The sequence below is a fragment of the Cryptomeria japonica genome, chromosome 9, assembly GCF_030272615.1.
Source record: "Cryptomeria japonica chromosome 9, Sugi_1.0, whole genome shotgun sequence".
Taxonomy (NCBI): domain Eukaryota; kingdom Viridiplantae; phylum Streptophyta; class Pinopsida; order Cupressales; family Cupressaceae; genus Cryptomeria; species Cryptomeria japonica.
Genome location: NC_081413.1, coordinates 86,024,150 through 86,042,630, shown reverse-complemented (window position 1 = coordinate 86,042,630; position 18,481 = coordinate 86,024,150). Strand labels below are relative to the sequence as shown.

At 38.8% G+C, this 18,481-nt stretch overlaps 1 protein-coding gene across 3 annotated transcripts in view; it reads left to right on the top strand.

Annotated features, from left to right (window-relative positions):
• Window positions 1-17,707, top strand: part of LOC131053051 (inorganic pyrophosphatase TTM1) — a 123,121-nt gene extending 105,414 nt beyond the window's left edge. For all 3 annotated transcript variants that reach the window (XM_057987648.2, XM_057987646.2, XM_057987647.2), the window contains 6 exons: window positions 15,737-15,859; window positions 16,016-16,137; window positions 16,280-16,321; window positions 16,408-16,534; window positions 16,652-16,903; window positions 17,007-17,707. In XM_057987648.2, coding sequence (XP_057843631.2) covers window positions 15,737-15,859; window positions 16,016-16,137; window positions 16,280-16,321; window positions 16,408-16,534; window positions 16,652-16,903; window positions 17,007-17,228 — 888 coding nt within the window. In that variant the 3' untranslated portion in view covers window positions 17,229-17,707. The remainder of the gene's footprint in view (window positions 1-15,736; window positions 15,860-16,015; window positions 16,138-16,279; window positions 16,322-16,407; window positions 16,535-16,651; window positions 16,904-17,006) is intronic.
• The last annotated feature ends 774 nt before the right edge of the window (window positions 17,708-18,481 follow it).

The following is an 18,481-nucleotide window of genomic DNA, read 5'->3' as shown; positions in this document are numbered from 1 at the left end:
CTCTCTCTTCTCTTCTGAAGGAATTAGTGGATGGAATTGAAGAAATAAGGAAAATTGATCAATGCGCTAAGGAATGGGTAGAGAACATCTTCACTACAACATACAAATTCATTGAAGATTTGGCTCAATTTTACTAGAGGATCCTGGTTATCCTTGGTAGATTGGAAAGCATGGACAATTTGTGGGAGGATACACACATTTATCAAGATTTGACTATTGCACGTCTTGAGGCACTAATGGAGATTCCTAGGCAGGTGTTAATAGATGGAGAGGTCATTAGGGAAAATGAAGCATATGACTTCCCTCAGTGGTTCTATGCAATAAGTACTGGCAAGGAATTCTTTGAAATATCTAATATGGAGTCAGCTCTATTGAGGACAATAGTAAAGAAAATTCAGGAGGAAATCTTCAATACCATCAAAGCATTGTTTGCAAAAAGACTAACTGAAGAGGAGCTGACAATGGACAACCTGAAGGGCAAACTGCATGAATTCTTCTTGGTGGAATCCTTCTGGAGGGAGCACCTCAACATTGTTTCCTTGTTCTCAAACATAATGCGCAGGGCCTAGGAGACTATGCAAAGATGGGATAAGTTTTTCTCCAAGTGTGAAAAGGATACCGCCATATTGGAATACAAGTTGGAAACTACGCCAAGTGTTTCCTGTAAGAACCCAACTTGGCTCTCCTCCGCTGACTGTTTCTTTTGAATGCAGTAGATTTGAATTTGTTTTGGTTTTTGAATGTTTATAGATTTTTTTGTGTTTTTTTTGGTAATAATGAGCAATGAAACAATACTGGAATAAACTCTTATGCTTAAAATAATACTGGAACAATAATATTACTGCTGGAATTAATTTACGAAACTATCAAGGGAATGTTTGTTCTGTTTTATGGCCAATATGCCTGGAAAACAAATTCATTACAATGTAAGATAAAAACTTGATTTTTGCTGTCCCAGTAGTTGAAAAAATCTGCAAACTGCAAATTTTATTTTTTTTGAAAAAAATTACTGTTCATGTGGTACTGTAGCAATCCGTACGGCGGCACTATTCACGCGGTACTGTTCACGCGGCACTGTATCAGTCCGTATGGCGGTACTGTAGCAATCTGTACCGTACTTGTTAATCACCAAAAATTCTTCAATAAATCTGCAATAATTTCTCGTGAATTTATTCTTCAATCTTGCGCAATTAGATGCAAATAAGACCTCTGAATGAAGTCTTCCTGGAACCAAATATCACTGAATATTTCATCAGCTCAGATGGTGAACATTGAAGCAACTACGTCCTCCAATGGTGGCTGAAAACCCTAGTCTCCAGAGCAAAACCCTTTCAATTTCACAATGTCAAAATAAAATAGCCATCCTCTTCTTTCCAAACTCAACGCTATTTATCCTTTTTGCAAGTCGTACCCTAATCCTCTTAATTACAATTTTGCTTGTAATTTCATTTAATTTCACTTTGGGTGTCGAAAATGATTTTAATCATTAAATGGGCATTTAATTTTAATATTTCAATAGTCTGGCTCAGATAATTTAATTAAAAACATGGCCTCGTCTAATGATGAGTTGACCCTCAAGTTAAGTGATTATAATATAAAGTCACTTTATAACTTTATTATTAAATCACTTAATAATAAATGCTAAGTCATTCAAACTTGTCTAACTCCACGAATATTTTGAATTTAGCTATGCCGTCTGAAACTGGAGCTCACTAGTTGACCACCCATATGACCATGATGTCTGCTAAAAATAGCTGGGGTCCATCTCCCACTGCTAAAAATAGCCTGGCCAAGCCAAACTCAAAGAAAAACTCATCATAGACAAACTCTGGCAACCCAGAAGTGTACTCTACTCTGTCTCCCGGAAGATCTCCATGCCAAGGTGACCCTCTATCCAATCCTACTAGCCTACGAGGGTCTCTGATAGGCTAATCACAAGCTAGAGTGATGTCTCTAGCTAGAAGGGGACATCACAGTCTGCCCTCCCTGAAATTGCTTGTCCTCAAGCAATCTCAACTCTGGATGCTGTAAAATCTCCTCGCTCTCCCAAGTAGCATCCTCTACTGGCAAATCCTTCCACTTCACCAAATATTCCCGGATGGTACGTCTCCTCAAGTTCTTTTCTCTGAAATCAATGATAGCCTCCGGTATCAAAACAAGTTTTCCCTCATCATCCAGGGGTGGTAGTACTGTAGAAGGCACAATATGATGTCCTAGCGCCTTCTTGAGGCGTGACACATGAAAAACGTTGTGCACCTTGCTCTCTGCCAGTAAATCTAACTCATAAGCCACCTCTCCCACTTTCCTGATAATCCTAAATGGACCATAGTATCGTGGCTTAAGTTTCTCGGCACCACTCTTCTTGAGAGTGGATTGACGGTAAGGCTGCAACATAAGATACACCATATCTCCAACCTCAAAAGTCTGCTCAGTCCTCTTCTGATCTGCATACTGCTTCTGCTGATTCTGTGCCTTAGTTATATTATCCTTGAGAGTCTTAACAATGTCTTGACTCTCCTGTAACAAATCACCTGCACTGGGCACTCTACTATCACTCAAAAGTAGATCCATAAAATTGGGTGCCTCATACCCATACAGGGCCATAAAGGGTGACATCTGAATAGACATGTGATAAGTGGTATTGTAGCAATACTCAGAGATAAATCCACTTTACCCATGCTTTCTGTTGCCCTGCTATATAATTTCTGAGATATCCCTCCACCCATTTGTTCACTATCTCTGTCTGACCATCTGTCTGAGGGTGGTAGCTAGTACTCGGAGTGAGCTCTGTCACACACAACCTGAATAGCTCCTGCCAAAAGTGACTCATAAACCTGCTGTCCCTGTCACTCACAATGCTCCGAGGTAAGCCATGTAATCTGAATATCTCCTTGAAGAACAACTCTGCCACCTGTGTAGCAGTGTATGTAGTAGTGATCGGAAAGAAGTGTGCAAACTTCGTAAGGCGATCCACAACCACATATATGCAGTCCCTACCTTGGGCTCTAGGCAGTCCTGTGATGAAGTCCATAGACAAACACTCCCACTTCCTATCAGGAATCGGAAGTGGCTGAAGTAAACCGGCTGGATAGGAGTGTTCTTGCTTATTCTGCTGGTAGGTGGGACACTCCCTAACATACTGAAGTACCTCTGCTTTGAGTCCTTTCCATGTGAAGCGCTCTCTAATCTGCCGGTATGTCTTGTAGTAACCAGGATGTCCTGCCATAGGTGAATCATGAAAAGATTTCAAAACCATCCTCCTCACTACTGATCCTGGAACCAAAAATATTCGCCCTTTGTAAATGATGAGCTCATTCACAAGGGTGTATCTGCTGTCCTGAATATTCCCATCTACAAATCCAGCTGCTCAAGTATCCTTTGCATACTCTGCAAGGATCAAGTGTCTCCAATCCTCCGATATGTCTGTCAATAGGCTCAAATGGGGCCTACGTGATAAGGCATCAGCAACTACATTCTGTGTCCCCTTAAAATATGTAATGTCAAAGTCATAGGACTGTAACTTGCTCACCCACTTCTGCTGCCTATCATTGAGATCTCGCTGCCCCAAAAAGTATTTTAGGCTATTATGGTCGGTTTTGATACAAAATTTGCTACCTACCAAATATTGCCTGAATTTAGCCAAAGCATGCATAATGGCTAACATCTCCTTATCATATATGCTGAAGCTCCGCTCTGGCCCTCTCAATTTCCTACTCTCATAAGCAATAGGGTGCTTTTCCTGCATAAGCACCGCTCCAATGCCTTCCCCGGAAGCATCACAGTGTAGCTCAAAAGGTTTGCTGAAATCTGGTAATGCTAACACTGGACAAGAAGTCATCAACTCCTTAAATTTCTCAAAACACTCCTGTGCCTCAGGAGTCCACAAGAAAGCTCCCTTTCTCATCAAATCTGTCAAGGGTGCTGCATGCCTAGAATATCCATCCACAAACCTCCTGTAGAAACCACATAATCCCAGAAAGCCCCTCAACCGTGTAAGGTTCACCGGTGAAGGCCACTCCACAATGGCACGAATCTTTTCAGGATCCATGCGTACGCCCTCTGCACTGATGATGTGACCCAAGTACAACAACTCTGTCATGCCCAAATCACACTTCGACTCCTTTGCATACAAGGACTCTCTGCTCAATATATCCAACACCTTGTCAAGGTGAACCAAGTGCTCCTCCCAAGATCTACTGTATACCAAGATATCATCGAAGAAGACAAGTACAAATTTCCTCAACTGAGGATGGAAAACCCGATTCATTGTTGCCTGAAAAGTAGCAGGTGCATTAGTTAGCCCAAATGGCATAACTACAAACTCAAAATGGCCACAATGACATCTAAAGGCTGTCTTCTCAATGTCCTGCTCTCTAACTCTGATCTGGTGATAACCTGATCTCAAATCTATCTTCGAGAAGAAGCAAGCTCCATGAAGCTCATCTATCAACTCATCAATCCTAGGAATGGGGTACCTGTTTTTAATTGTCTTCCTATTAAGCACCCTGTAATCAATGCACATCCTCAATGTCCCATCCTTCTTCTTCACTAAGACCACTGAAGAAGCGAAAGGAGACTTACTTGTTCTAATGTGGCCCATAGCAAGTAACTCCTTTACGATTTTCTCAATTTCATCCTTCAACCTCTTCGGATGCCTGTAAGGTGTAATCATGATGGGTTTAGCCCCCTCCTCTAACTCAATGATGTGCTCAATACCCCTGTCTGGTGGTCTACCTGGTGGAATGTCACTGAACACCTTAGAGTGTTTAACTCTAAGCTCCTGAATATCAGGAGGATATTCAATCTTCTGCTGTCCCTCTTGTGATGGCATCAACATGCACTCTGCTGCCCACTCTACCTGATCATGTCGAATCAATCTAGCCATCCTCCGAAAAGAAACCATCCTGAGATCACTGTCCCTGATTGCCTTAAGAATATGTGTCTTCCCATTCACTTTAAACCTCATCTCCATCTCCTTGAGGTTAAGAGTGAACTCCCCAATATCATGCAACCAACTCATCCCAAGGACTATATCTGTATTTCCCATAGGCACAACATAGAAATCTGCCTTAAAGTCATAATTATTAACTTTCAATGGGAGTCCAGTGATCTTACGATCACATTTGAGGACATAGCCATCAGCTACCCTCACTCTAATTCCCCCAAACTCCTCTGTTTGTATGCCACGCTTCTCCACCATCCTAGCATCAATGAAATTATGAGTGGCACCTGTATCAACCAAAGTTATGACTCGCTGTCCAGCAAGCACTCCTCTCATCCGGAATGACCCTTCCTGCTTGATACTTGTGAGACGAGCTTCCCTAAGTTGTCCATCTCCTTCCCCATCCTTGGACTCCATTTTAGACAAGTTTTCAGCCTTGTCTTCCTCTTTTTCACCATCTATTTCCTCTATATCAGACTGCTGATCTGAATTATCTGATTCCGTTTCCTCATAGTATGCCCACATAACTCTGTTAGCTTTGCCCTTTGGTCTAAGAGGACAATCATGGTTTGCATCATAGGGTCCCTTACAGTAGAAACATAATTTTTTCTTCCTCAAATCATTTAATGTTTCCCTGTCAAAAGGTGCTAGAGTTTTATCTTTAGAATCATTTTTAAAATCAGTCCTCTCTGGTTTTTTATAAAATGGTTTGTTATCCTTACTAGAAGATGCTCCTTTGGACTGAAATTTGTTTGTTGGGACTGCATGTTCCATACTTCTTGCCTTTTTCATAGCTTCCTGTAAAGAAATAGGATCAAATGCCTTTATCCAACCTCTCAGTGGTTCGGATAGGCCCTCAATGAAAAGAACTATCAATCTACGCTCTGAAATGTTTGGCACCATGACTGCCAACCGCTGAAATTCACCAATGAAATACTCCAAGTTGCCTGTTTGTTTCAGCTGTGCTAAGTCCCGGAAGTAAACCTCTGGATCTTTCTTGTCAAATCTTTCAACCAACCTATCCACGAAGTCCTGGTACTCTGTCACCTGATTATGCTGAAGTGTTACCATACCATGGTACCACCAATCATGTGCTACTCCCTCCAAATGCAAAGTGGCGTATTTGATAGCTTCAATCTCTGTCATTGGCCTCAGTGCCAAAAATGTGTCAAGCTTATGAATCCAAGCTTGAGCTGTCATCTTACCACTCCCATCAAATGTAGGCATAGTAAGCTTGCCTGTAACCCTATTCAGCTCACTATTTTGACCTCTAGGCCTCCTATCCTGTCTGAGTGACCTGTAATGCTCTCTCCTCTGATTAACAAACCTCTCGAATGTCATCCTCTCTCGCACCTGTGGAGTCAATAAATCCCATTCGTCATTCGCAGCCATGAGTATATCTGCGAACATCTCCTCTCCTGGTTCTCCTGTAGGTGCTACCTCAGGCTCATCTCTAATGAAGGTAGGACGTGTAGGCCTGTCTGCTGTCCTGGAATGAGTCCTATGAGCTCTAGGTGATCCCACTGCACTCCTATTATCCCCTTGCTCCTGATTCTGTCTGTCTTGTGGGTTCATGCGCTCAATCATGGTGGTGAGTGCCTGCAAGGCCTGAGCCATTTGCTGCTGTCCTGTAGCCATTGCTCTGAAAAATTCCCTTGTTTCTTGCTCCTCATTCCTATCGCCTCTGGGTGGGCTACCCCCTTGCCTGTCACCCATGGTGCCCGGCTGCCTGTCAAATTCTTGTTCCCTGTCAAACAAAGCTCGCCTGCGAGTGTAATATCTGTGAGAACCAACCTCAGGCGGCTGCATGTGATTGCTAAACCCTCAGGATGGCAGGATTTAGCTCCGATACCAATGTAAGAACCCAACTTGGCTCTCCTCCGCTGACTGTTTCTTTTGAATGCAGTAGATTTGAATTTGTTTTGGTTTTTGAATGTTTATAGATATTTTTGTGTTTTTTTTGGTAATAATGAGCAATGAAACAATACTGGAATAAACTCCTATGCTTAAAATAATACTGGAACAATAATATTACTGCTGGAATTAATTTACGAAACTATCAAGGGAATGTTTGTTCTGTTTTATGGCCAATATGCCTGGAAAACAAATTCATTACAATGTAAGATAAAAACCTGATTTTTGCTGTCCCAGTAGTTGAAAAAATCTGCAAACTGTAGCAATCCGTACGGCGGCACTATTCACGCGGTACTGTTCATGCGGAACTGTAGCAGTCCGTACGGCGGTACTGTAGCAATCCGTACCGTACTTGTTAATCACCAAAAATTCTTCAATAAATCTGCAATAATTTCTCATGAATTTATTCTTCAATCTTGCGCAATTAGATGCAAATAAGACCTCTGAATGAAGTCTTCCTGGAACCAAATATCACTGAATATTTCATCAACTCAGATGGTGAACATTGAAGCAACTACGTCCTCCAATGGTGGCTGAAAACCTTAGTCTCCAGAGCAAAACCCTTTCAATTTCACAATGTCAAAATAAAATAGCCATCCTCTTCTTTCCAAACTCAACGCTATTTATCCTTTTTGCAAGTCGTACCCTAATCCTCTTAATTACAATTTTGCTTGTAATTTCATTTAATTTCACTTTGGTTGTCGAAAATGATTTTAATCATTAAATGGGCATTTAATTTTAATATTTCAATAGTCTGGCTCAGATAATTTAATTAAAAACATGGCCTCGTCTAATGATGAGTTGACCCTCAAGTTAAGTGATTATAATATAAAGTCACTTTATAACTTTATTATTAAATCACTTAATAATAAATGCTAAGTCATTCAAACTTGTCTAACTCCACGAATATTTTGAATTTAGCTATGCCGTCTGAAACTGGAGCTCACTAGTTGACCACCCATATGACCATGATGTCTGCTAAAAATAGCTGGGGTCCATCTCCCACTACTAAAAATAGCCTGGCCAAGCCAAACTCAAAGCAAAACTCATCATAGACAAACTCTGGCAACCCAGAAGTGTACTCTGCTCTGTCCCCCGGAAGATCTCCATGCCAAGGTGACCCTCTATCCAATCCTACTAGCCTACGAGGGTCTCTGATAGGCTAATCACAAGCTAGAGTGATGTCTCTAGCTAGAAGGGGACATCACATTTCCGTAGGAGAGCTCGAGGCTGTTATGACTAGATTCATCGCATTTGCTATTAGGGAGAGAGATAATGGCCGCCCTATTTTGGATGAGAATCTATTAAATGCATGATGGGGTGATGGGTCATTTAATGCATAGTAGGCTCTTTGATGGACTAGTGGGTTATTTAATGCAAGGTGGACACCAACTTTAGGAGTGATGGGTTATTAAATGCAAATGGGTGTGATTCCTTATTTATGACCACTCCCAGTACTTGGCGCGACATATGGCCATTTTTGGTCAAACCCTAATTAGGGTTTTGCACGAGCAAATCTTAGCCGTTGATCTTATTGTAATCTAGGCCATCCATTTTCATTTTGGGGCTTATAAAAGGGGTTCACCCCTCTATTGGTAAGGGAGAGAAAATTTGTAAGAAATTGTTGCTATAAGTTGTTAAGATAATAAGTGTGATTCATTGATTTTGGTGATTACTTGAGTTATTTTGAAGTTGCATGGTTTCTCTTAAATAGATTAGATTTGTTTTCAAGCAAGTAGATGGATGAGATAGATAGCATTGTTTCATGGTGAAATTCGCTCATACCTTTTGTAGGTAGATGATTTCTATTTGCAGTGTAAGGTTGGATTGAGCCTCTTGAATCTATATGTTTAACTTCTATTATTGAGTGAGCATTGTTCCTTGATGGTGTTCATTGGTAATATGAAAATCTTTTGCACAACCTTTGAAGATTGCACCTCCCTTTGCATAGTTGTCTGATGTTGGCAAAACAAAGTGTGGTTGATTTCACCTGAGCCTTGGTTGTCTTTTGAGTTCCTTGGAGTATAGTAGAACCTCTCTAAACCCTTTCCTATTTATTTTCCGCATATTTTATTGAGAAAAGTTCCAAAAAACACTTATCATTGCCAAATCATTTGCAAAATTTCCTTGAAATACAAATTTGTTCAAGTCCTGTTCACTGCATGTAAGTCCCCCTTGGATTACCAACAAAACATCAAGCCAAATGAGCTAATATCCAACATAAAGTCGCAAGTTCGCAATAGGAACCTTGGAGTTGGCTCTATGATCTTCGCAATCTTATTATACGAGGGGTCTTTGCTCAAGAGAGGATAGAGTGACAGTTGCAAACTTTATTCTGTGTTGGTGTGGTCATAAAACATCCATCAACATGTAGTGATTACTGCTATTTATTTTTATAATATCCCTTATTCTGATTGGCTTAGACAAATAGAAAATGGCAAAGTCTTATGCAAAAGGCCATTTTCTTCATATTGATGCCTACCTAGATTTTATTAAGTTAGGACAGCATGATGTATCATGGTGAGGGCATGACAGTCCGCCCAGCCCAAGATTGCTTGTCCTCAAGCAATAATCATGGAGAGTGTGTTTCAAGAAATGGCTTTGTCTTTTGTAACTTCTAATCTTTCTTTTATGTTGGAATTCAAATGCCATTGTGCTATTTTGATATTATTTCAGGCTGCCAATTGTGAACCAAGATATACTCAAATATGAGTTATCCTATTATTTGGAAATTTGTTGGTTATAAGACAAGTTTTCTCTCCTCTTTCTTTTCTCATCACTTGAAAATATAAAGAATTGATATTATGCAAGTGTATTGTCTGACATTGATATTAGATTCATCAATCTGATAGAAAGTTGATGTCTGATATTTCTGTGAAGTTTATTATGCAATCTAGCATGAATGATGGGTCACGGAGAAAAATAACCACATGCTTGAAACCTATCATTACAATAATGTACAACATCAGAATTGAGTTTGTAAAGATGTTTGCCCTTATGAAATTTCATTTTAGAGGCTGGGATTAGGATGCAACAGTTCCTCCATAGTCCATTTTATTCGGAGAGGTGGTCTTCGGAAAAGGAATATCTTTTGCCTTGAGGTGTTCTTGTTTGTCCACACACTCCTATTGGTATTATTCTTGTTGCTCAGGTTCATTGAGTATGGTTTCCTTTATACAGATATTACTCCAGACATGAATTTAATGTGATGTTTACATGCCTCCTTGCTTTTGTTTGTCATGAATATATCGAATTTGTCTGACATATTTCCTTTCACACATATAATGATAATTAGTAGGCAATTTACAACACTCTTTGAATTGTTAAGCATAAAGTAATCATAGGCACACATGAGTATTCATGCTGGAAACACATCAGGTATAAACCAAACACGGAGCATACACATAAATATATGTAGACACGGAGCATACACACAAATACGTATATTGTCATGTTGGACACTCTCTCATATTGTCTTGCCATTGTTGTTTAGTCGTCATATTTTTGGACTGAGTTAATAAATCCGTCTCTCAGACTTCCCAATCTCTTTGAATTGAATGCATCTGTAAAGACCCCAAATCTGCTCTAGACATAAAATGCTTATCTCTAGACTCAATGAATATGTATACTACTGCACTTTGTACCAGGTCTGATATACTTAATTTATTCTAAAGCTTAAACAAACATATAGCAATGATATAATAGTAAATAAACAGCAAACTTCTATCATAAACCGTAACGCTCAAACATGGAATAAGATGCTCTCCATGTTTAATACTGGAATTACAACAAGGATCCAATGCTACAGGACATTTGACAGAACACGATTTTAAAGGTTTGCACCTTGCGTTGGTCCTGCGCTTGGCAACCAAGGAGGAAGACAATGTAGAGAGAAATGCCAGCTTTGTAAAGCGCTTGGCATTTAATGGCTATGTCACTCGACTCCTGCCTGGACACAAGCAGCGTTATTATCCTTGTCCACATGCACAGTATTCTTCCACGGTGGAATTTGCAATATGCTCAGACTAATGTTTTATGAAGCTCCTTGTAGATGCCAGAATACTCCCGTCACCATACAATCTCTGATATGATCGCCAGTCTCACTGATAGCTGCATCCACACTAATTACCCGCAAAATTAAATATAAACGGACTTCCTCAATATATTCATGGCTTACACAAATTATTACGCCTCCCCAAAGGAATTCACAGATTGTCCTTAACGATATCGCCCAGATCACAAATCTTCAGCAATTCAAATATAAGCGCCTTATATTAAAAGCCATGCTCGTTATTAATCCGACACACTCACGGCAATATAGTAGACATGGAAGATTATAAGCGCCAAACTATGGAAGAGCAATCTCCAGCAATGACACTCCCGATATGACTTCTTCTGCGAACTTTAGAATTATGCTCAAATATTTCCGTTGATCATTCATTCAAACCACAAAGGCCACATGTCTTATTCAGCAATCTTTAATATAGCTCAAACCCAAATAATTAAACCCATGGTTTTATTAAAAAGTCGGACTTTCCCTATTTTAATTGACCTTTTAATTTATTTATTTCATCCAGATCCCTACACCTATTTGCGGCTTAATAATCCAACTCCACCTTATCAAATAAGGTAACTTGGCCAATACCAATGTGGATGACAGATGAAAAGAAAATCTTTATTATCGGCAGTATACAACCCACGGAACAATTATAATATTCAGAAATACAATGATCTTTAGTTTCCAAAATCAGATAAAAGATACCTCAATTCCAAAATATCTCATTTACTATAAATTTGTCTTCAAATGAAGACTTCACAAATTTGGCACTGATGTAGATTCCGTCACGAATCCACCCTTTGGAAGAATTAGGTTTTCGTTCAGCCTTTCTGTTGTTAGGTTCTGAAGGTTTTCTTCTCATTTATCAAATCAAAAGCATGTCCAATACATCACCAAGATCCCCCTTATAAAGATCTCCAGGAAGCATCTAGAAGTTGGGCCGACTTGCTAGAGAAATATATTTAATAAAGTGATATTACATTAATATTTTATTATTTAATTAAGTTAACTAATATTAAATCATCATTTCAATATTTTATTATTTAATTAAGTTAACTAATATTAAATAATCATTTCAATATTTTATTTATTTATTGGACAACTTAATAAAAATCAATTTAAATTAATTATCACTTAAAATTGGGGACATGCAGCATTTTATTGTTTTAGCTTTACTTTGCAGGCTGGTAGGATCAAGGTTTTGATACCAATTGTAATGTCCACTACTAGGACTTTCCTCAGTTTGCCCTAGAATTCCTAAATGAGGTATGGTTAATGTTGGGAGATGTAAATTGTCAACTTAATACCTTTAATTAGAGCCTACAACCATGTTAGTTATCAAAGATAAACAAAGGTATAATCTAAATGCCCAGAAACTTTGCGATACATAGCGTGCTTTTGGCTATCGTCTCCAAAGTCTCCCAACCAGAGTTTGACATCTCCAACCAAAAAACTTAGGGCAAAATGCGTAAAGGGCAAAAAAAGGAAGGCACATAAATAAAATAACCTTGTAGCAAAGCAAAGTCATAGGAAAATAACTAATAAGGAAATTGTGCTGCAGGAAGACAAAGATCTATGCAAAGTTATAGTGATTGGATCTACTGACAATGGAGACTTTTTGAGGGGCATAAATAGTTGTTGACTGATTTCTTGTCATTGTAATGGTCTAAAGAGAAATTTCCTTTACTATTTAGCTAACAATATTGAGTGTGCTTAACACTTATATTACCTTACTTTCACTGAACCATTTAGACTACCTATGGTTCCTGTTATCACAAAAGCTTGCACCCTTGCTGAGCTATCAACTCAGCAACCTTGTGAAACATGGAAACAACCCCGAAATATGGGACCTTGCGCAAGGGGGTTGAATCTCCGGAGAAGGCCGGCTTCCTTCTCAATCCAAGTGCAAGTGTTGAACCAACTCAACACTCCAAATCTAATTCCTAAGCCTATCCTAACAACTTGCAAAGGTAAAAGGGAAGAGAGAATGCTTGAAATAGAAGGAGGTGATGCACCAAGAAGAGATTGTTCCTCTCCCTACTGAGATGACACAAAGAATTAACTGAAACACCCAGGAGATGCACAAACTTTAGTTGCATGAGTGACTCCAATGCATCTATGGAGGTTAGAATTCACTAAGTGTCAAGAGGGGAGAAGGATTCCCACAAGTCACACCCAGAAAACAAGTTAACACAGCATATATGGAGAGAATAGCCACAAGACATACACCTATGATGAAGGTAAGAAAACATACATAGCATGCATAGGTTGAAACAAGGGAAGAATGGTGATTTTCAATTAATTATAAGGCCAATGGCTAAACTTACAGTTGCATAAATGGAAGATAAATACAAGAGAAATGGGAGAGCATGAGATAGCTCAAGCCAGCAGGGAGAGAACCCTTTACAATGAGGCTTAACAACTTTTATATAGAAAAAATGGTTACAAGGGTGATCATGACCCTTGCATGTCAGTCTTGAAGTGCAGGGAAGTGCATGCAAGCAACCTAGCCATACCCACACAGGGCAATCCCGAGAAGATGGATCGACTAACCTTCCAAAGTCAGACATGACATAAGTCACCAAGCATGGCCCCATACCTCTCTTGATAGAAATCTTGCCAAAAACATTAAATGCGCCATTGTGGCTCCACACAAGAAAGTGCACAAGTCACCAAAACTATTGGAGCATTTAAAGCCTTGAGTGTCAATCACGCCATTTGGAAGTGTCGCCAGTTGGAAGGAAGTCCGGATACTTCGGAAGCTCGGGCTCCTAAAGTGAGGAAGACAAGGGAAGGACTTTGAAACCTCCGGGTTCCGGAGTTCCAGGATAGGAGAAAGGATGGCAGCAAGGAACTTCGGAACCTCGGGGTTTCGGAGTTCCAAAGAACTTCAAAAGGCTAAGGAAAGAACCTCGAAAAAGTAATTTTAGAACCTTGGGGTTCTGGAGTTCCGAAGAAAAGAAGGAAGAAGGGTTGGGAGGGAATTGCGGAACCTTGGGGTTCCGGAGGTTCCGAGGAACTGCGCAAATGAATTTTGGAACCTCAGGGTTCCGGAGTTCTGAGAGAGAAGAAATGAAAGGGAGAGAAGGAGAGGAACTCCGGGAAAAGAAAGGAGAGGCAACAAAGGGAAGGAACTTCAAAACCTCAGGGTTCTGGAGTTCCGGAGAAGGAAAAGCGAGAGAAGGAAAAGAGAAAGAACTTCGGAACCTCGGGGTTTCGGAGTTCCAAAGAAGGAGAACAAGAGAAGGCAAAAAAGAACTTTGGAACCTCGGGGTTCCAAAGTTCTGGAGAAGAAGAAAAGGCCAAGGGAGGAACTTCCTCTGGACAAGGCAACACTTCACACTTCATGATTCTTCTCTCCTTGATCAACTAGGGCAGCGCTGGTCCATGGAACATATCTCTGATCGGTTCTCACTGATGGACCAAGGGTGTCATAAAAATGGCTGGGATTCTCATTAAATTATATTAAAGAAAATTGGCGTCTCCAAGTACCCTTGTCTCCTATTTTTGAAAATTAGTCGTACATCTTTGACGTCTCCAATAATCCCCGTCTCCTGGTAACCTTTATATATATATATATATATATTGTATGAACAAACACAAAACGAACCCAACCTAAAGTTTTTTTTTTATTGAACTTGCAAACCGAACCATAGAACCTGAACCTGAACCCGAAGTGCTCTTGGATTCATTTTCCATTGCAAATAAATGTGTCATCATTATGTTAAGATATCTATGATAGAACTTTGATGGGAACCCATCCTACTTGGATATTTATCTAAGTTTTAGAGAGAATGCTTCATTCTTGAGATCGCTCTCTAACAAGGTTTCATCAATTCCTTACTTTTGCTGTTGTATTGAAGTGTTCTTGAAATATCTGATAAATAGGCTTTGGTGTTTCTCCCTGTGAGTATTTTCTTACTTGAGAGGCTTGATTTACTCTCCGTCTCCTCACTCTCTAGTTCCTTCATGATCATACAATCCACTCTTCAGACTGAAGCAATATGATTTGAATTTATACAAACTACAAAGGCTTCGTTGGCCAAATTATTTTTTGCTTCCATCTCAACATCTCTTTGATCTTTTGAATTCTGAATTTCTATTTCCAAAACATTTCTCTATTATACGAACAGCCATCTCTTTTTGATCCATTAATAGCTGGTCGGTCCTTGTACAGAAGCTCATTTTTTAATGTATTATATTGGGGTATGATATTAAGATTGTAATGGATCATATCCAACCAAAGCTTTTAAGGCCTTTCTGTTGGAGCAGCAGTATAGCGTTTCACTACTAATTTCATGCTAAACTATATATCTGTTGATATTCATGTACTTCTTTAATTAATTAGGGTAAAAATTTATGGTCTTCCTATAGTGATTCACTGCAACATTGTACCACATTGTGGTGTTATTTTGAGATTCAGTGCAGCTTTAAAAAATGTTTCAGGGTTTGGTTGGTGAAGTTGAGCTTGTCCAAGACAATGCTTTTGGAGCTAGGTAGAATTTCATAGTAAATAGTTAAAGGCTGCCGAAACTAGAGATTGTACAGCTCAATAAGTACGTACAAGATATAAACAAGTTATACACAATTGTTTTCAGAAACCTTTCCTTTCAATTAAATGGACTGAAAGTCTCATGTACCTTCCCTACAAGAATCCATATTCCTATTGTGGTAAGGAGAATAAAAATGTCAATGAAGAAATCACAACAAACACTGCCGTTGACAGATTTGGCAGTCTAAAATTTAAATCAGTATCATTTACTCTTGTCACAAGTAGCTCCTCCTCAGTTGATATCACTCATTTTTTGTAAATGTTAGAACAGGTACAAGGTCGAGACCGAAATACAGTAAGAGTTGTAGCAGAACAGCTTGGATTGGAAGGTTCTTATATTCCTCGTACTTACATTGAGCAAATTCAGCTGGAAAGACTTCTGAAAGAAGTTATGGTATGGCATTTTTGCAATATTGGTGGGAAATTTCTTAGGTGTGATACGCCTATAAATTCGTCATTGGGCTAGAATTATTTCTATATTTATTATGCCCACATTGTGATATATTCAAATCTTTTAACATACATGGTCTATTTTCTCTGGATTTTGTAGGCATTACCAGAAGATCTGAAAACAAAGCTCAGCATTGATGAAGAATTTGTTTCTAGTCCAAGACTGTCACTTCCTAGAACTCTCACGCATAACCTACCTACAAACAAGAAATTTTCAAAGAGGTAACCTTTGACTTTGTAGTTGGGAAAACTGTACAGAGTTGGAGATCAAGATTTTTATTATTTTGTTGAATAAAATTTGTGGTCGTCCGAGTGACAATTTAACAAGTAATCTCAATAGCTCAAGTTCTCGTTCTTCGTGCAGTCTGAGCTTGACAAGGAATTTCACCAAAGGCATACCAGTAAGGTGATTCGCTTTTTCAAAAATAAATTAACCTTACAAGATCCCTATCTTCATGTTCTAATCATATACTGTTGCATTCTTTTGAGCAGTGAATTAGAACGTGTACCTTCAACTCAGAGAGATCGCAACCGGACTGAGTTACCAAGACTAGACGTTAACAATAAAAGATTTGACAGTCGATTACCTGATTCACCAGCGTATTTATCAGAGAACCAGGTCAACTCCACTGAAAATTAAGATCAGTAATTGCCATAATCAATCTTGACATTGAAAGCTCATTTATGATTTGACTAGTGGCCTGATTCTGTTTAGTGTTTCCTTTTCCTTTGATAGGGAATAATAACACAGCTATCAGAACAGATATCTACTTTGAATGAGAGGTTGGATGAGTTAGTGTCTCGCCTTGACAAATTGAATGCTAAATCCGCACCTGTAAGTGGATCTCATAGCCATCAAAATTTGACTCTTCAAGCTGAACCTTCTGGTGTTCCTACCCCAATATCTAGTAACATCATGAATGGGCCTCGAATGCCAATTAGCACATCAAGTGGGCAGCTTACAGTTGAATCATCATTGATGGAGGAGGTAAAGATGATCCTCATTTCCTTTTTTCATTTGCTTTGACAGTACTCTGCACTCATTCCATTCACATGAACTGAGGGTTGTGTTTTATTCAATATGATGGCAGATAACACTTCTTACCAGGGGTCAACGGCAAATAGGGCATCAGTTGGACATTCTTAGCACTCTCCTACATGAAAACTTGGGTCATCATAATCAGCAAGAGAGAAATGAGAAAGCTAAGTTCTTAAACAACATTAATGTAGGTTACATGACATGTTCCTTTGTTTTCCTTTTGGCCATTGGTGGTGTGAGTACTGTGCTACTCCGTACAATGAGAAAGCATTGAATTGCTGTCAAGGAAGTACACATTTTTGTTTCTCACAATTGGAAACTGTTAGTTTTGTAAATACAAATATAATGATATTTGCAACACTGATCCGCAAATAGGATTTTTTTATCTAATTAAGAATTGTATAGCAATCCTAAATGAGATCTCCTAGCACAGTTATCTCCATGTCAGTATTAGATCTAAATGATCCACACATCAGGAAATTTGTGTGGCAGAGTAGTTCAATATGCTACAAGTGATATTCCAGACAATGAGACAGCATTGAATCACTGTCGAGGAGGTACTGTTATATTAGAAGCATTTTATGTAAATTCCCCGCATCTCATTATCGCTATTCCATACTTTTATTTGGGCTCTATATTTCAGCCTTTCGAAAAATGAGAAAGCATTGAATTGCTGTCAAGGAGGAACACATTTTTGTTTCTCACAATTGGGAACTGTTAGTTTTGTAAATACACACAATAATATTTGGAACACTGATATGTAAATAGGATTTTTGTCTGATTAAGAAATGTATAGAAACCCTAAATGAGAGCTCCTGGCACAGATATCTCCATGTCATTATTAGATCTGATTGATCCACATCAGAACATTGATGTGAAAAATCTTATGAAAATTCCCTGCACCTCAAAATTGCAAGCAGGTTAGGTACTCAGCATAGTATAAAATCTGTACTTCGTTCTTTTTATGTAGAGTGACAACGACCATATGTGCAATGAAGAGGTTGAAGTGAATTTAGTTAATGTTATTAGGGGTCGTGTCTCTTTATAATATTTATACATAGTTCTAATGTAAATTATATTTAAACCAAAAAATATATTAAAATAATCGTTTAATAAATTTTGTAAATTATTAGTTATTTTTAATCTATGTTTTGAAGGTGTGTGAAAATTATCATGTATTTTTTATGTCTTTATATTTAAAGAGAGTTTCTTCAAGGGAAAATGATAGGAGATTTTCGATTGGTGAATTCTTACTTCAAAAAGAGGAATTCGAAGAGGCCAATGATTTAATCTCGAGGTGCATAGTCTATTTTATGACCAGCATTAATTACTATTTTAAAAATATGATGCTTCTTTGTATGTGTTTAACAGTCTTTCCAAGATGGGGATGATACGATAACAAGGGACACATTTTCAAGATAACAATTTGAGGTCCACTTTTTAGGGACAATGGACAATGGAGCCTAAAGACTTAAAGTCACTAAATGAAGGGTTGAGTACATACCTTAAAAGAAAAAATCAAGTTTT